The 18,183-nt window shown below is 41.1% G+C and overlaps 1 protein-coding gene across 5 annotated transcripts in view; it reads left to right on the top strand.

Moving 5' to 3' along the window:
* RMDN2 (regulator of microtubule dynamics 2) overlaps nt 1–17,897 on the top strand; it is a 74,049-nt gene extending 56,152 nt beyond the window's left edge. For 2 of the 5 annotated variants that reach the window (XR_014711116.1, XR_014711117.1), the window contains exons 11-12: nt 7,130–7,301; nt 14,826–17,897. Coding sequence is in view for 1 of the 5 variants with exons in the window: in XM_084624854.1 (XP_084480980.1) it covers nt 14,826–14,879 (54 nt within the window). In the remaining 4 variants the exon portion in view is untranslated. The remainder of the gene's footprint in view (nt 1–7,129; nt 7,302–14,825) is intronic. The other 3 variants (XR_014711118.1, XR_014711119.1, XM_084624854.1) reach the window with 2 other exon arrangements.
* The last annotated feature ends 286 nt before the right edge of the window (nt 17,898–18,183 follow it).

The raw sequence follows: 18,183 nt of genomic DNA, 5'->3' as shown, positions 1-18,183 counted from the left end.
AGGAGGTGGTAATAGTGGCCTTCTATTCAATATCCCAGTGGCTAGAGCGCTCACCCAGGGTACGGGAGACCCCGATTCAAATCCCCACTCTGTCTAATTTGTATCAGGGATTTGAACCCAGGTCTCCACCCTCTCAGATGAGTTCCTAACTACTGCTTTCTGAGGTGGGAATCTATCCTGTGGAAACTGTTCCACTTTGTACGAAATAGTTAGATATTCACTGGACCAGGGACTGGAACCATCAGGTGAGTGCCCTAACCATTGGGCGAGAGAGCTGTTCTCTCTCTGTTTAAGTATTTCCTACAAATTGGAACAGCTTCAAAAGCAAGAAAGAGTGACCCACCCCAGAACACCCTAAAGCCCAGTGGTTAGGCGCACACCTGGGAAGGGAAAGAGATCTTGCTCCACATCAGGCAGAGTAGGAACTTGAACCCTGGTTTCCTAGATCTTGGGTGAATTCTCTAACTTCTGACTATGAGGGTGCCGCTGTTGCCATCACCACCTCTTTTTCCTGGGCTGCGTTTTTGGTGGATGGGTGGGGGCAATCTGATAGGTGGCTTCTGAGGATGCCTACCGGATTGGGCCTTGCAGGTGAGATAGGTAGAAGAACACCTACTTTGTGTATAGTCACCAAGCTGTTTGGCGTCATCAGGAGACGTTACCAGAGGAAACTTAGGTGCCTACCGGGTTAAGCAGCAATTTAGTGGGTATTTTGAGGATCTAAATTTTGGGCTTAGGTACCTAAAGTGGCAGTTAGGTGCCTAGATCCCTTTGTGGATCCAGCCCTAAATGACAAATTTCTGGAGTGGTGCAACAATGGGTTTTAAGTAATAAGCACTTAAAGCTGTTTGTGGTGCAATTTATGCTGCTGCATAAACACTAGAAATAATAGTCAGTGATGGCCTGATTTCTCAGAGCTGCTGAGCACTCACAGCTTGCACTGAGTTCTGTGCGGGCTACAGGTACTAAGCATCTCTGAAAATCAGGCCATTCTCATATTCACGTTCGTCCCTAATGAATTTTGATCCTAGAAAACATAGGCCCAGATCTTCAGCTGGTTTAAATGAACATAGATCCAGGACAGTAGTCACATCCAAATATCCTCTTTTTCTCTGCTCTCCCTGCTACCGAATATGCACTTATTCCCAGGGGGCCACTTCCAAGTTGGGAGCATCTCTAAGTAGACAGGTTTCAAAGTAGCAGCCGTGTTAGTCTGTATTCGCAAAAAGAAAAGGCATACTTGTGGCACCTTAGAGACTAACACATTTATTTGAGCATAAGCTTTCGTGAGCTACAGCTCACTTCATCGGATGCACGAAAGCTTATACTCAAATAAATTTGTTAGTCTCTGAGGTGCCATAAGTACGCCTTTTCTTTTTTCTAAGTAGACAATATCCCTCATGAAGGAAAAAAAAATTCAGTGGGCCAGTTTCAAACTGGGAGTAATTCTTCAAAGGGGGCACAAAAGAAGTCTTCAAGTAAAATGACAAGCTACTTCTCAAAGAGAATTTATTATCCTTCATGTTCATTGTTCCTATAAGTCCCTATATCTTGAGGTTTTGGAAATGGGCAACTTGGCATCTCTGAACAGGGGGCCACAATCATATACACAGTTTTTTTAAAAACAAGGGAATACACGAGTAATGTCACAAACTAGATTTGGGGGTTAAATTGGTGGTACAGCCCTATTTTAGATTTCTTTGCCTTTATCCCCTGTACTAAACAGAAGGCTTTGATGAATCGTATGGTCTTCCATAAATCTCATATTGTAAAGTTAGAAGTGCATGAGACATTACGTTGTCCTGCTTGTCTCTGGTAGCTCTCCAGGTGGATAACCTCAGGGTCCTGGGAAACATTTGCCCTCTCAATAAAACAGGTCCTAATGTGCAAGACTGTTTGTGAACTATAGTTGAATGCATAATGGCTGCTCTGTTTAGCCAGTGGTCATTAGGCTACCATTACTTTGAAATGTGCTCTGAGGAACTGAGTGTGTGAAAGGCATTATATAAATTCTGTCCAAAGCAGATGTGGTGAACTACCTAAATGAAAACAATACTTTTTGAAATCTTGGGAGAAAAATGTGATGATTTAATTTGAAAATATGAACAGTCATTTGAAATTTAAAAAGGAGGTGTGAGTTTGTATATGCATATAGTATTAAAAATACAGTTCTCAGCAAGCAAAGGAGGCCTAGTGTTGCAGAACTGAAAGCACCGATTCCTTGTTTTTAACAAAGAATCTTGTATATTGTCAGTGGTGAAACTTGTAGCAGCAAGAACCTAAAAATATAGTTTTAATATGTCCAAGTATAAAAAGCAAAACAAGAAAAATAACTTGCTTTTATATCCTCCATGTGGGCCACAGTGAAGATACCATGCTTGTCTATTGGGAACAATGAATTAATCGCTAAGCAGTATAATAAAAGATTTAGTAGCATGTTACCCGAAAAAATTAGAAGGTTCCAATCATCCATGGCCCCATATAAAAATAAACGTGAGGAACTGTGGTTATAAACGCCTGCCTCCCCTATCCCCCAAAAAAGAGTTGTCATTTCAGAAGAGCTGAAAACAGCAAAGCAGGAAGCGCTATCCATTTACACTGGAAGATGTATCCAATCCAGACAAAAATTATATTAAACTGGAGTTAAGATGGAGACTATATATAAGTATATTAATGGTGGTACAATGTATTGGCATACTGTAGTTATCAAAAAACTACTACTAAAAACACAAGAAATTCAGAATTAAGGTTAAACATCAAAGAAACAAGGAGGGTGAGGTAATATCTTTTATTGGACCAACTTCTGTTGGTGAGAAAGACAAGCTTTCAAGCTACGCCTGAAGAAGAGCTCTTGTGTCGCTTGGAAGCTTGTCTCTCTCACCAACAGAAGCTGGTCCAATAAAAGATATTACCTCATTTATAATCTCTCTTAATTCCTGGGACCAACATGGCTACAATAACCCTGCAGACATTAAAGAAACACACATTTGAATGTTATAGAAATGCACAATGAAGATATTGTCAGGAGACCGGGTCTGAGGCATTCATGCCTAGTGGTCAGAGTCCAAATGCCAGAGCCCTGGCTCAAGACAAGGCCAGAACCAGGGTCGAAGGTCAGAACTGGAGTCAGAAGCCAAATGACAGAGCCAATGGTAAAGACCGAGTCAGAATCAGGAATCAGAGCTGAGGATCAAAACTGGATTACCGGGGTGTCCGGGAAGAACATAAGAATGGCCATACTGGGTCAGACCCAAGGTCCATCCAGCTCAGTATCCTATCTACTGACCGTGGCCAATGCCAGGTTTCCCAGAGGGAGTGAACCTAACAGGTAATGATCAAGTGATCTCTCTCCTGCCATCCATCTCCACCCTCTGACAAACAGAGTCTAGGAACACCATTCCTTACCCATCCTGGCTAATAGCCATTAATGGACTTCACCTCCATGAATTTATCCAATTCTCTTTTAAACCCTGTTATAGTTCTAGCCTTCACAACCTTCTCAGGCAAGGAGTTCCACAGGTTGACTGTGCACTGTGTGAAGAAGGACTTCCTTTTATTTGTTTTAAACCTGCTGCCCATTAATTTCATTTGGTGGCCCCTAGTTCTTATGGGAACAAGTAAATAACTTTTCCTTATTCACTTTCTCCACACCACTCATGATTTTATATACCTCTATCATATCCCCCCTTAGTCTCCTCTTTTCCAAGCTGAAAAGTCCTAGCCTCTTTAATCTGTCCTCATATGGGACCCGTTCCAAACCCCTAATCATCTTAGTTGCCCTTCTCTGAACCTTTTCTAATGCCAGTATATATTTTTTGAGATGAGACCACATCTGTACGCAATATTCAAGAGGTGGGCATACCATGGATTTATATAAGGGCAATAAGATATTCTCCGTCTTATTCTCTATCCCTTTTTTAATTATTCCTAACATCCTGTTTGCTTTTTTGACTGCCGTTGCACACTGCATGAACGTCTTCAGAGAACTATCCATGATGACTCCAAGATCTCTTTCCTGATTAGTTGTAGCTAAATTAACCCCCATCATATTGTATGTATAGTTAGGGTTATTTTTTTTCAATGTGGATTACTTTACATTTATCCACATTAAATTTCATTTGCCATTTTGTTGCCTAATCACTTAGTTTTGTGAGATCTTTTTGAAGTTCTTCACAGTCTGCTTTGGTCTTAACTATCTTGAGCAGTGTAGTATCATCTGCAAACTTTGCCACCTCACTGATTACCCCTTTCTCCAGATCATTTATGAATAAGTTGAATAGGATTGGTCCTAGGACTGACCCTTGAGGAACACCACTGGTTACCCCTCTCCATACTGAAAATTTACCATTTATTCCTACCCTTTGTTCCCTGTCTTTTAACCAGTTCTCAATCCATGAAAGGATCTTCCCTCTTATCCCATGACAACTTAATTTACATAAGAGCCTTTGGTGAGGGACTTCGTCGAAGGCTTTCTGGAAATCTAAGTACACTATGTCTACTGGATCCCCGTTGTCCACATGTTTGTTGACCTCTTCAAAGAACTCTAATAGATTAGTAAGACATGATTTCCCTTTACAGAAACCATGCTGATTTTTGCCCAACAATTTATGTTCTTCTATGTGTCTGACAATTTTATTCTTTACTATTGTCTCAACTAATTTAGCAAGAATTTTTAATGACTCTGTAAACTGAGGGGTTGTACTGTATGATTGAAGAATTGCTAACATAGTTCCTATTTTTAAGAAAGGGAAAAAAAAAGTCATCCGGGTAATTATAGGCCTGTTAGTTTGACATCTGTGGTATGCAAGGTCTTGGAAAAAATTTTGAAGGAGAAGGTAGTTAAGGACATTGAAGTCAATGGTAAATGGGACAAAATACAACATAGTTTTACAAAAGGTAGATCGTGCCAAACCAACCTGATCTCCTTCTTTGAGAAAGTAACAGATTTTTTAGACAAAGAAAACGCAGTGGATCGATTTTAGTAAAGCATTTGATACCGTGCCACATGGGGAATTATTAGTTAAATTGGATAAGATGGGGCTCAATGGGAAAATTGAAAGGTGGATAAGGAACTGGTTAAAGGGGAGACTACAACGGGTCCTACTGAAAGGTGAACTGTCAGGCTGGAGGGAGGTTACCAGTGGAGTTCCTCAAGGATCGGTTTTGGGACCAGTCTTATTTAATCTTTTTATTACTGACCTTGGCACAAAAAGTGGGAGTGTGCTAATAAAGTTTGCGGATGATACAAAGCTGGGAGGTATTGCCAATTTAGAGGAGGACAGGGATACCCTACAGGAGGATCTGGATGACGTTGTAAACTGGAGTAATAGTAATAGGATGAAATTTAATAGTGAGAAGTGTAAGGGCATGCATTTAGGGATTAATAACAAGAATTTTAGTTATAAGCTAGGGACGCATCAATTAGAAGTAACGGAGGAGGAAAAGGACCTTGGAGTATTGGTTGATCATAAGATGACTATGAGCCGCCAGTGTGATATGGCTGTGAAAAAAGCTAATGCGGTCTTGGGATGCATCAGAAGAGGTATTTCCAGTAGGGATAAGGAGGTTTTAGTACCGTTATACAAGGCACTGGTGAGACCTCACCTGGAATACTGTGTGCAGTTCTGGTCTCCCATGTTTAAGAAGGATGAATTCAGATTGGAACAGGTACAGAGAAGGGCTACTAGGATGATCCGAGGAATGGAAAACTTGTCTTATGAAAGGAGACTCAAGGAGCTTGGCTTGTTTAGCCTAACTAAAAGAAGGTTGAGGGGAGATATGATTGCTCTCTATAAATATATCAGAGGGATAAATACCGGAGAGGGAGAGGAATTAGTTAAGCTCCGTACCAATGTGGACACAAGAACAAATGGATATAAACTGGCCACTAGGAAATTTAGACTAGAAATTAGACGAAGGTTTTTAACCATCAGAGGAGTGAAGTTTTGGAATAGCCTTCCAAGGGAAGCAGTGGGGGCAAAAGATCTATCTGGCTTTAAGATTAAACTCGATAAGTTTATGGAGGAGATGGTATGATGGGATAACATGGTTTTGGTAATTATATATTCATGGTAAATAGGCCTAATGGCCTGTGATGGGCTATTAGATGGGGTGGGATCTGAGTTACCCAGGAAAGAATTTTCTGTAGTATCTGGCTGATGAGTCTTGCCCATATGCTCAGGATTTAGCTGACTGCCATATTTGGGGTTGGGAAGGAATTTTCCTCCAGAGCAGATTGGAAGAGGCCCTGGAGGTTTTTCACCTTCTTCTTTAGCATGGGGCACGGGTCACTTGCTGGAGGATTCTCTGTTCCTTGAAGTCTTTAAACTACGATTTGAGGACTTCAATAGTACAGATATAGGTGTGAGGTTTTTTTTGTAGGAGTGGTGGGTGAAATTCTTTGGCCTGCGTTGTGCAGGAGGTCAGGCTAGATGATCATAATGGTCCCTTCTGACCTAAATATCTATGAATTTGCCCGGTACAGACGTTAGACCTACCGGTCTGTAATTGCCGGGATCACCTCAAGAGCCCTTCTTAAATATTGGCGTTACATTAGCTATCTTCCAGTCATTGAATACAGAAGTGGATTTAAAGGACAGGTGACAAACCATAGTTAATAGTTCCGCAATTTCACATTTGAGTTCTTTCAGAACTCTTGCGTGAATGCCATCTGGTCCCAGTGACTTGTTACTGTTAAGTTTCTCAATTAATTCCAAAATCACCTCTAGTGACACTTCAATCTGTGACAATTCCTCAGATTTGTCATCTACGAAAGACAGCTCAGGTTTGGGACTCTCCCTTACATCCTCAGCTGTGAAGGAATTCATTTAGCAAAGAATTCATTTAGTTTCGCTGCAATGACTTTATCATCTTTAAGTGCTCCTTTTGTATCTCGATCGTCCAGGGGCCCCACTGGTTGTTTAGCAGGCTTCCTGCTTCTGATGTACTTAAAAAACATTTTATTATCTTTTGAGTTTTTGGCTAGCTGTTTTTCAAACTCCTTTTTGGCTTTTCTTATTACATTTAATTTGACAATGTTTATGCTCCTTTCTATTTACCTCAGTAGGATTTGACTTCCACTTTTTAAAAGATGTCTTTTTATCTCTCACTGCTTCTTTTAACACTTTAGCACGTAAATAGTGTGGCACTGATCCTGAACATGCTATGTTCAAATACAGCTGTCTGACCAGTCACCAAAACATCAACTCTGACTACAGCTATGACATCCAAGAGTGCTATATGACCCATTTTGCCACCAGATGGATTAAATGATGTGTTGCTACAGTAAAAATGTTATTAAAGTAAGTTTTAGTTAAGAGAATACTTTACCATTTCATTTTACAGTTTGTTACAAAATTAGATTTTGCTTTAAGATAACTTTCTCTGAATATTAGGATCTATGTCACAATAGTAAAAGACTAAGAGCTAAATATATACAGCTTGACTGAGTGATCATTAATACCCTGATCCTCCATATAGGCAGCCCATTGGGCTGACATAGAGCCCCACTGATGTCGATGAGGTCTGCCTATGAACAGCCCCATTAAAGGATCAGGGTGTAAGGTGGCACATGATAACCATTCAAGAGTATTTGAAAGTACAAATAATTTCTCCCTTCTCAGTGTTAAGTCTAAGGTAGTATAACAAGTAGTAATGGAGTAAAACTAAGACGAGCATTAAGACTATTGGCAGGAGCAGGTCTGGTTCTGAGGTAAGAGCAGGGCTGGGACAGGATGGGAACAAGACGAGATGCAGGGCACGATCTGGGCTGGAGCTGTAGAGGAGCAGGGTTTGGTGAGAGGTAAGCACAAGAAAGCAGGGAGGGCGTGGGTGTATTTAAGAACTGGCCTGCTAGCTTCCTGAGCTAATCAGGCAGGGCAGTCCATCAGGCAGCCTAGGTGACTCATTAGGGCATCAGGAATACTGCAGCTGCAGGGCCTTACTCCTGACCGGCATCCATTGCCTGATGACCGTAGTAGGTTAGCAGGAGCCAGGGATTTACTAAGGATTACAGCAGCTCTTGAAAATATTAAAAAGTCCATGAGGAAGCGGCAGATGGACTGGAAACAAGGATTAAGATCTGGAACTTGTGGGATCAAGAGTAGAGGGCAGATGAGTCAAGGTACTTAGCTGGGAAATGTGAAAATCTGAAGAATCCCTTGATATTGGACAAGAATGCAGCAACAGGGGAAGAACTCAGCCTGTGCGGGTTTTTTTGTGTATATAAATAACCATGACAGACCTCCCTAGTGATAGATTCACATTTTCAACAGTTTGCATAGGAAAGGGCTAAAGACACTCACATGTATATTTTTGCACTATATATATGTGCATGTGTATATATAGAGAGAAAGTATGTGTGTGTATACACACACACACACACACACACACAAAATAAATGAGTGTGTATATGAGAGAAAGAGAGAGAATTGCAGTCTCCATCAGTCATTTGACCCCTTTGAAAGTTTGCTGTACCTGCGCAGGGGTGGCAGGTGTGTAGAAATTTTGGTGGTGCCCACAACCCACCCACGCCAAACTCCGCCCCCCACCTGCCTAAGGCTCTGGGAGGGAGTTTGGGTGGGGGAGGGGGTCTGGGGTGCATGCTCTGGGATGGAGTTTGGGTGCTGGGTGTAGGCTCCGGGCTGGGGCAGGGGGTGGGGGTGCAGGAGAGGATGAGGGGTGCAGGCTCTGGGAGGGAGTTTGGGGGTGCAAGGGTAAGGGCTGTGGGGCTGAGGATGAGAGGTTTGTGGTGTGGGAGGGGGCTCAGGGCTGGGGCAGAGGATTAAGGTGCGGGGGGATGAGGGCTGGGGATGAGAGGCTTGGGGTGTGGGAGGGCAGGATAAGAATAGGGGGCACTAGGACCCTGCGGCAGCAGTTGATGCGGGGAGCTGGCAGAGCAGAGTCAGCATGAGCTTCAGGCTCCGGGGTGGAGGAGGTGAGCAGGGGCGGCAAGTGGGGGCCTGGGGACATTCGGGGGAGGGGCGGCAGGCGGGGCCGGGGGAGAGACCTGGTCCCAAACATTGGTGGAACCGGGCCCTGAATATTGCTGGAGCCCAGGCACCACGAGTGTATATAACTCACCGCCCCACAGGTTATTTTGATGTTTGAAACACTCCTGCATCATCTTAAATGTGCTTTTCCCAATCTCACGAACTGTTCACCCTTACTAGGTCTTGCCAAGATACTTCAAATAAACCTAATCTGAAATTTCTGTGACAAGTTGGTTTGTAGATATGGCATGGGAGTACAAAAGTACCAAATTTTAAGGGGAAATTACCTTTATTGAGTATTTGGGATTGGGGAGGAATCAGGATTTTTCGTCAAAAATAAGTCTCAAACTCAACCATAGAGAGGCTGCCTCTTTTCCATAATCCTGCCATGGGAAGAGAGCTAGAAATCTTGGTAAACCACCATGGTTGTATGATTGGAGCAGAGAAGGGCATGGGTTATATTCTGTTTGTGGAGAAATTGATACCAAAGGCATTAGATATTGATTTGGTTGGGGATTCCCTTTGCACTGAATGTGACTGTTTGAATTTCAGTAAAGGGCCCAGCCAGAATAGGCAATCTTTGGGGCACCATAATTTACTCTTACAGACTAACAACTGAAACATGCTGCTTAAAAACAGACTATATGTTAAGGTACTAAATTTATAAAACAGAAGATTAACACCTTCTATATTCTCCTTTTCTTTTTTTTACCTCTCTCTCATACATTATAATCTACATGGTTTTTAAGTTATTGCCAAAAGGCTTGACTTTTTCTATTGCTTACATTTTTTTCACAGTCCAAAAAAGTATATGGGGAGATGACCTGGATATTTGCATTTTTTTGATTGGGGGCACACTTGTGTGGTAATTTTTATACATATTAATAAACTATCCTACCTCTATGTATTGAGTTTAACATGTTATGATGAAACTGATGATTAGTTTATTACTAAGCAGTCATGGCAGCATACTCTCAAATGTAAGTAGGGTGACCAGACATTCCGACATTATCAGGACCGTTCCTATATTAGGGGCTTTGTCTTATATATGCAATATACCTAATGCCCTGGGGAGAAAAAAAAATGGTCATCCCGATTTTTCATACTTGCTATCCAGTCACCCTAAATGTTTGAACATAGGTGTCAGTGTAATAAAAATGTGATTGATTGATTGCAGTGTGGGCCATGTTGGTGCTTCAAGGACTAGTTACGGACATGTAGGAGAAATATAAATTGAGATGGTAGCACATGCCAGGATTGAAAGGAGGTGCAATTAGTTTCATTTTCCTGAAGGGAGGCTCAGCTTTCAAAAATTTGGGATATGCTGCTGCTAACTGTGCTAAAATGAAACCAAATTAAGTGGTGAAATTTGGTTTTCAAGGTTGGACAAAGAGCCAGTCAGGATATAAAACTTTACATAACTGATGATCAGTATAAATTGAACCTCAAGTCATCTGTCGAAGACATACCTCTGCAACACAAATCCTAGAAATAGCTGAAATATGAGTTTTCAGTCATTTTGATAATTTTTTAAATAAAGTGTCATTAGAACATGCAGCATTGCAAACAGTCAACTGCATGTTTTTCATTTTGGTGGCATTGATAATTAGAAGTCTTGAGAAATCATGGCTCATTTCCAGAGGAAGACATTAGAAATATGTGAGACAGTAAAACGCCCTGTCTTGTGACATACAGTAACAACACAGAAAATTGCAAGTGGGTGACTGCAGTGATTTATTGAAATATCTAAGGAGGAAAGCAATATTATGAAATTATATTTAAACTGATGACTACTGCAGTTATGCTTATTATATATGAAGTGCCTGCGGTAGTTATTAAATTGGGAACAGGCAGCAGGTTAGTTTATATAACTAAATATATTGTCCACAAGAGATTTTACTCTAATTGGCCACCATTGTGTGTGATTGGGTCTCTCTCGTAGTGTACTTGAGGGTGTCTCATGGACCTGTACAGGAATTATATAGCTATAACCAGAAGTTATGAGAGTGGTTCTCAAAACATGGTAACATCAATGCTGTCCATTTAATGAATATTAGAGTATAGTTTTGGACCCTGATGGCCAAACTCTGAACTGATGAAACAAGCCTTGTAGCCCCATTGACTTCAGTGAAGTCATACCTGATGGATAGCAGTCTAGAATTTGGCCCCAATAGCACAAAGTTATGTTCTGGTTTGCTGGTGCACCCATTTTGCAATGTTGCCATGATGTGTCGACTCCCAGTGATGCACAGTTGGGGCTTTATCACCAAACACACGTTAAGTATCCATTGTGCTGAATGTTTCATGCATAAGGAAATAGCTGAGAGATGGGAGGTAAAAATAAAGATTTTTATCTTTCTCCCATATTTTTATTTGCAGTTAAAGAAAAACATTCAGAAATTAGCTGCAAAACACCCGCAGATTAAGGCTAGCAAACCTCTCTCCCCAACAACCTCTTCTCCCTTTCCTGTTCTCAACAACCTCCCTTTCCTCTTTGTCCCCTTTCTCAGCTGCCTCTCTTTACTTTTTCTATCTCTAATCCCTCAGATCTTTCTCTCCGTTGCTAAATTCCCTGAAGTTGATGGACAAAAGAGAGACATCTAAACAGGAAGAGAAGGGAGCGGGGGGTGGATGAGCCCATAACCTTAAATGTCCTTTAGGGAGCAGTTTATGGCCCACAGAACATATGGAACTCACATTTGATTGTAAAAATATATTAGGAGCGTTTAACCAATGTGTGTTTTTCAGTAGAAAGTCAAAGTTGAAAATGGCAATTGGTCCTACCTACTCAGCTAGAGCCAATCTTCAACCTAGGAGTGAACAACTGGGTCTCTTGCCAACAAACTGCTTTCCTGGTCTCCAGAAGGAGATCAAGGCCTTCCCATCCTCCCAGCTACAAATGAATCAATATGATTGTTCATCCCTAGAAGATGAGACCCAGTGAATTTCTAAAATGCCTTAAGGGAGAAAGCTGTGCAGGACCAGTGATCCTCTACTCCCACAATAATCAGTGATCTCCTTTACCTCCACACTGCACCTCCGCATGCCAGGTTGACAGCCCTGGAATCTGAGCTCTTCCTCCATAAAGCACGGTCACAGTCAACAGCAGTGCAAGCTTTTCTTCCCTGCCAGTGTGCTACAACCCTCACCTGGAGGGACCTGTTTCTATTCAGTGTTTGGTTTCTTTGTTGGTATTGCCAGCAAAAATTCCAGTAGTTGTGCTTTTTGCAATGTGGTCTCTTCTCTCTGGATAGAACAATTCACATAGGCCATTAAGCAGGCTCCATGCTATTACCAATCTCTTCTTTCAAGTAGTTTTTAGAGCAGCCACATTTTGGTTTCTTTCTCTAATTTCTTTTCTTAGCAGCAGAGGCAGATGCAGGAAAGATTGCCCAACCTTTAGCTCTGGGTGTGTTGCAACTGTCTGAAAAGATTGCCCAATGTATTAGTCTTGTTTTTCTTCTAAGGAAAGAGAGAAATATGCACGGCTATTTTGGAGATGATTTTTAAAAGGGATAATTTGTGGTGTGAATAAGGAACTCAATCCGTCTTTGAAATACTGAATAAAATTCCCTAGGATATGACAGAACCTGAGAGAAGTATTTATACCTTTTGGCTGAGAGAAGTGTGAAAAGACTAGAACTATTTTTTTTTCCTAACTGTAGCAAGAGTGCCTGTTCAGTTACTTCTGCATTTAGCCCTGAAAATCATTTCTGAATTCCACTGAATGAACAGTCATAAATTTGTAAACCTATTATACTTCTGAACCAAGATTGTGGCAGTTTCTTGATGCGAGGATTGTGTGTTTTCCAACTCTGTATTAAGAGCCAATGGCTATGGCTACACTGGCACTTGACAGCACTGTAACTTTCTCGCTCAGGGGTGTGAAAAAACACCCCCTCGCACGCAGCAAGTTACAGCGCTGCAAAGCGCCAGTGTGAACAGTGCCCCAGCGCTCTAAGCTAATCCCCTCGTGGAGGTGGAGTACCAGGAGCGCTGGGAGAGCTCTCCCCCAGCGCTGGAGCATGACCATGCTCTCACTTCAGAGCACTGCCACGGGAGCGCTTTGAAGTTTTGAGTGTAGCCATACTCTTAGACCAGACACTCTGCGGGGGTGCAGTGGCATGAAATTTAAGAGGTGTGGGATATAATGTGATATTTCTTCCCGTTACCAAGAGTATTCTGGCAAGAGTGTACAGGCTGTACGATATGTGCCTTTCAAGACTCTGATAAATGATTAGGTGGATAGTATAGCCTATTGTTGCCAGTGAGAGCACATATTCAAAGGACTTATACAGCTAACGTATTTATGCCTTAATCCGGCCTGATAGTATATAATATCATTTGACATTTCTTGCATATGTTTTCTATCAGTTTCAAATATTTCTCTTTATTCCACCATGTCATTATAGACAACTAACCAAAATAAAGAGGAGCAGGAGTTTATTCACCCATCAACTATATTTTAAAATGTTCTGTATTTTGTTCCAGTTCTTTGATTGAATAACACAGTGATCCTGAAATTAAGTGATTGCTTCACTGTCTTGGTCTGCAGAATTTTCTTTTAGAAAATTTCCTTTGCAGCGTTACCTTGGCGGTTGAAGAAACCACGGCTTCTAATTTTGGAAATACTAGTACAGAACACCTGTTGTGTGCATGCCTATGCTTTGGTGCATGTGAACCCCGAACTTGTGTGTGTGAATCAGGTGTTTTCACCCCTACTTCTTTGTGTGCATCATGTACAGACTTTTAAAAATGTAGCTTTATCTGAATTGATACTGGCTTTGTGAGATGGAAGTTTGTGCATGGGCAGGGAGAAGTAACACACAGGTGGCAATTTTCAGGAGAAATGCTTCAATGACTAGATCATCATATTTTAGAGCTGATATTTTGTATAAATACAAAAATACCTTTGGATAATGGATTATATTTAATGGCCAAAACGTAATCATTTATGACCTTCAAAAGAATTCGGTTGGCCAGGTTTTGCCTTTAGGCACGGCCTTGTGTAAGCTGTTTACCTGTATACTGCCCTAGGAGGAGCCCAAAGTTATTTTCCTGCTCCCCGCTTATTTCCAAGTGAGAGTAACCTGCCGTACTATAGCAGTAGCAGATTACTACCTTTGCCCCCATGATGCCTCAACTCTACTGGCTGTAGTATGTGTAAGGGGGGGAGGAGGGCTGGGGGTGGAGCCAAAACTGTATCACCCCTCCACTCCTCACCCACATGTACAGGGGAGGGGGAACTAACAGGCATGCAGCCCCTTCTCTTCCACTGCATGCCTGGAACTGGGAGGAGGGGAGGGAAGGGTATATCGACACATAGGGTTAGGGCAGGATCTGGCCCTAAATCATTAGGTATGTTTCTCATATTTTCTTGATAATTGGATGATAGAGTTCCAAAGAAGAGTCAGAGATGCATCCTCTTAGACACAGTATATTCACAGCATACAAACTTCCACACAGAATAGAAGCCAAATGTCTGTTGACCCACACTGTACCCATAAAAGTGTGGGCCTCGCACCAATGCTTCCACACTAAGGATATTACTGGTAAGGTGGAAGTGCTTTGTCAGAGCTGTGTGAAGAAGACTGCCATGGGCTCTACTTCCCCCTCTCCCCCCCCCCCCCCCATTTTACTTGTACGATCACTGAAAAAGAAAAAGTAACTAGTTCAACGATTTGTAGTTGTGGACATTCCATGGCTATTAATTTTATGTAATATCTTTTGTTAATAGAGAAACGTGCGTGAGCACATATTAGCATGATAAAAACAAACTGCAACACACGGGGCATCCCACATCTCATCGCATGCTTGTTTGTTTTCTTGTCTTAGGATAAAGAAGCCCAGAAAGATTTAGAAGCTTTACTTCTAACGTTGCAGCTGTGACGAAAAGCACTTTTAGCTCTTCATGCCGTGATGATCTTGTAGAAGAACCATAGAGAATAGTCCCTGGGAGTCTGATCCAAAGCTCATGGAAGCTAGTAGAAAGACTACCTTTGACTTCAGTCATTTTTGGATCAGGCCCTGTAAGTGGATGGCAATTGGGATATGAAATTGATGCATTCTATCTTTTTGATTCATAGCTTTATTTTTAATTTTTGGATCTACGGTTTGTTTTAAATTATTTTTGCTGGAAGTATAATCTCTCATTATAAAGTCCACTGCTGGCAATGGACACCACATAGGCAAGAACACCAAATGCATTAACTGTGTTCTTGGAATGATTAATCAACTAAACTGCAATGCTAGCACAGAATTGTATGGAGCAATTTCTTTGTTTCTACATTAAATTATGTTTCTACGAATTTATCTATATAAATGTATATGAAGGTACATCATAAACCTATGTATGTGTGTTCCTCTGCTTTTACTCACAAGAAATGTGTAAGACTGATGGAAGTTAAGGAAAAAGGGATAGTCTTAAAAAAAACTATTTTGACTTTAGCCTATTTTTAATTTTAGATGGAAGTGTGAACACTTTATAAATCATGTTTTAAAGTCATATTTTATGTTACTTGAAGGGAAAATATTAAAAATTGGACCAATGAAATGAAATATTGTGGTTAAATCTGTTAGAAGTGTGATACTTGAGCCCCACCAGGTAGATGAATCCTGGTCATTTGTCTTTGAATAATAAATAGCCTGTTGCGGTATTGTCAGTCTGGCTTTGAGAGCCCCTTCCCCCATGTGTAACATTTGTTGATCTTTCATGTCATTTGTGTAATGTGGCTTATGTATACATATGTAATAACTGAGACCTGTTTCTTCTGCTTAATCAAACCAAGAGTTTATGGAACAGTAGGAGTTTAAATGTTAGAGGAAAGGCAGAGAAATCGTTTTGTTTGCTCAGGGCCTGATCCAAAATCCACTGAAGTCAGTGAAAAAACTCCGACTGCCCTTAATGAATTATGGGTCATGATCTTAATCTGGATTAAAGTATGTGGCCAGAACAAGAAAATGTTCCCATAAATGAAACATAAAAACAGGTGAATATATAAGCAAGAGCCAGTGAATATATGAGCAAGAGCAAGCATCATTTCAGACAAAGGGCCATATATTTTTCTTTATGTTTAAAACATCCAGGAGAGGAGCACTCACTTCCCTAGTTTCATGCAATTTTGTTATAGCCATGTTGGTCCGAGGATATCAGAGAGACAAGGTGGGTGAGGTAACATCTTTTATTGGACCAACTTCTGTTGGTGAAAGACCTGAAGGAGAGCTCTGTGTATCTCAAAAGCTTGTCTCTTTCACCAGCAGAAGTTCGACCAGTGAAAGATATTTCCTCACCCACCTTGGTTCCCTAGTTTCATCACCTTTAGGGAGCTACTGATTGACTTCATTAACTTCTTGGAACCTTTAGGCAGCGTGGAAGAGACCGAGCTACTACCAATATATAGCTGTGACCTCTGCTTATCATGCTGACTAGTATTATTGTTTTCTTATGCTCTCCCAATCTGCTTGAATCTCTGTCTCTTTTCTTATGCTTAGATTGTAAGCTCTCTGGGACAATGATTTTTTTGTACCGTGTTGTATAGGGCTAAGTGCAGTGCTTTACTGCAATAAAAGTAATACTCTCAGATATTGCTTGCTGATCTCCATCCTAGTCATGGATCAGGATTACATTGCAGCAGGCACGTACATTCACATAGTAAGAGACAGTCCCTGCCTCAAAGAGCTTACAGTCTCAATCATGTTTTGTAATATTAATTTAGTAGGTCGTATATCAACAGTAAGTATGTCATAATGAAAATTTTACATTTAGAGAGCTACCATCTTTCATTCTGCAGAATCCCAAAGTTCTTTACCAAGCTTCACTAAATTCGCTAAACCACCATCTCTCAAAGCAATATAGAAGCTGTTCAAAAGCACTAGGTGACCAAATAGTTTAGTAAAAAAAGTGAAAACTCCTCTATCCAATTATTTTTTAAAACTCTTATAATATTTAAAGCATCTCCAAAAATATGGAAAGGAAGCTACCAGGGGAATGTAGGTAGACATGGATTTACTATCTATCTACCTATTTCTGTCTCTATATAGATCTTTGCATTCTTACTTCTGCCCCTCACGATTGTATCTGAACATCTTCCATGTAAAGTTGTTAGCACCTGTGAAGTCCCTAGTGAACTCCAGGGAATTTGGGGGATTTACCTACAAAGGAATGTATGTGGTCCTCCAGTTTTTTTAATGAGCACAAGAAGTCACAACCTATACTTTAAATCTTATCCAAAACACAGCAACTCCTGTGGTACAGTGACCACCAGCCATCCTAGTTTTCCGTGATATAAAACCCCAAAATTCTCCAATAAAAACACACAAAAATGCACGTTTTTTTCTGTGATTAAAATGAAAGCTGACAGCCGGAGCCCCACTGCCTGGGGCTGACAGCCAGAGCCCAGCCGCCCGAGGCTGAAGTGTCAATTTCCCATATTCCTGTGCATGCACTAGTGGTATGCGGTTCTATTGTATATGGCTTTTTTTTTTCCCACAAAATGTAAAAACTAAATATTCTTTGTAAAAATGCAAATTCCACATTTTTCCATGGGAAATGGATCCCTCGTGACCATGAATACTATGCTCCAACATTTATTCAATACAAATTCAGAGGAGAGAGCAGTACCTGCTTAATCACCAACATCACTTCCTGCAGCACCTGGATTTTCCTTTATACCTAAAGTTATGCTGTGATTTTTAGTGCTTTATGTACCACAGATCCTCTCAAGTAGACCTTGAAACAAATCAAACTGACTGTGAGATCATTCCTGGCAGTGTATAAAAAGCAAGCTTTTCTGATCCATTGTATGTCTGTGTAACCCCTGCATTATGTCACTGGTAAACAAAATACTAGAATGAAAATGAGAACAGGTTTCTGTTTCCTTAAAATGTTAACCCTTTTCAATAAAACGTTTTACTAAATTTCAGTAAACAGGCAGAGATTTTAGAACTGTATTAAGAGGGCTAGAGCAATAGACTGGGACTCAGGAGCTCTGGGTTTCAGTCCTGGTTCTGTCAGTGATCTGCTGGGTGAGCTTAGACAAGTCACCTCACCTCTGTTTCCTTTCCCATCCCATGTCTTCCTAGACTGTAAGCTGTCTGAGAGGGACTGTCTGCTACTCTGTGTTTGTACAGCACCTAGCCCAAATGAGGCACTGCTGTCATATAAATGATTTTCACTGGGTACCAATGGGGCTCT

The sequence above is a fragment of the Lepidochelys olivacea genome (assembly GCF_965140295.1).
Source record: "Lepidochelys olivacea isolate rLepOli2 genome assembly, chromosome: 3".
NCBI lineage: Eukaryota > Metazoa > Chordata > Testudines > Cheloniidae > Lepidochelys > Lepidochelys olivacea.
This window is presented reverse-complemented; position numbering and strand designations above follow the sequence as displayed.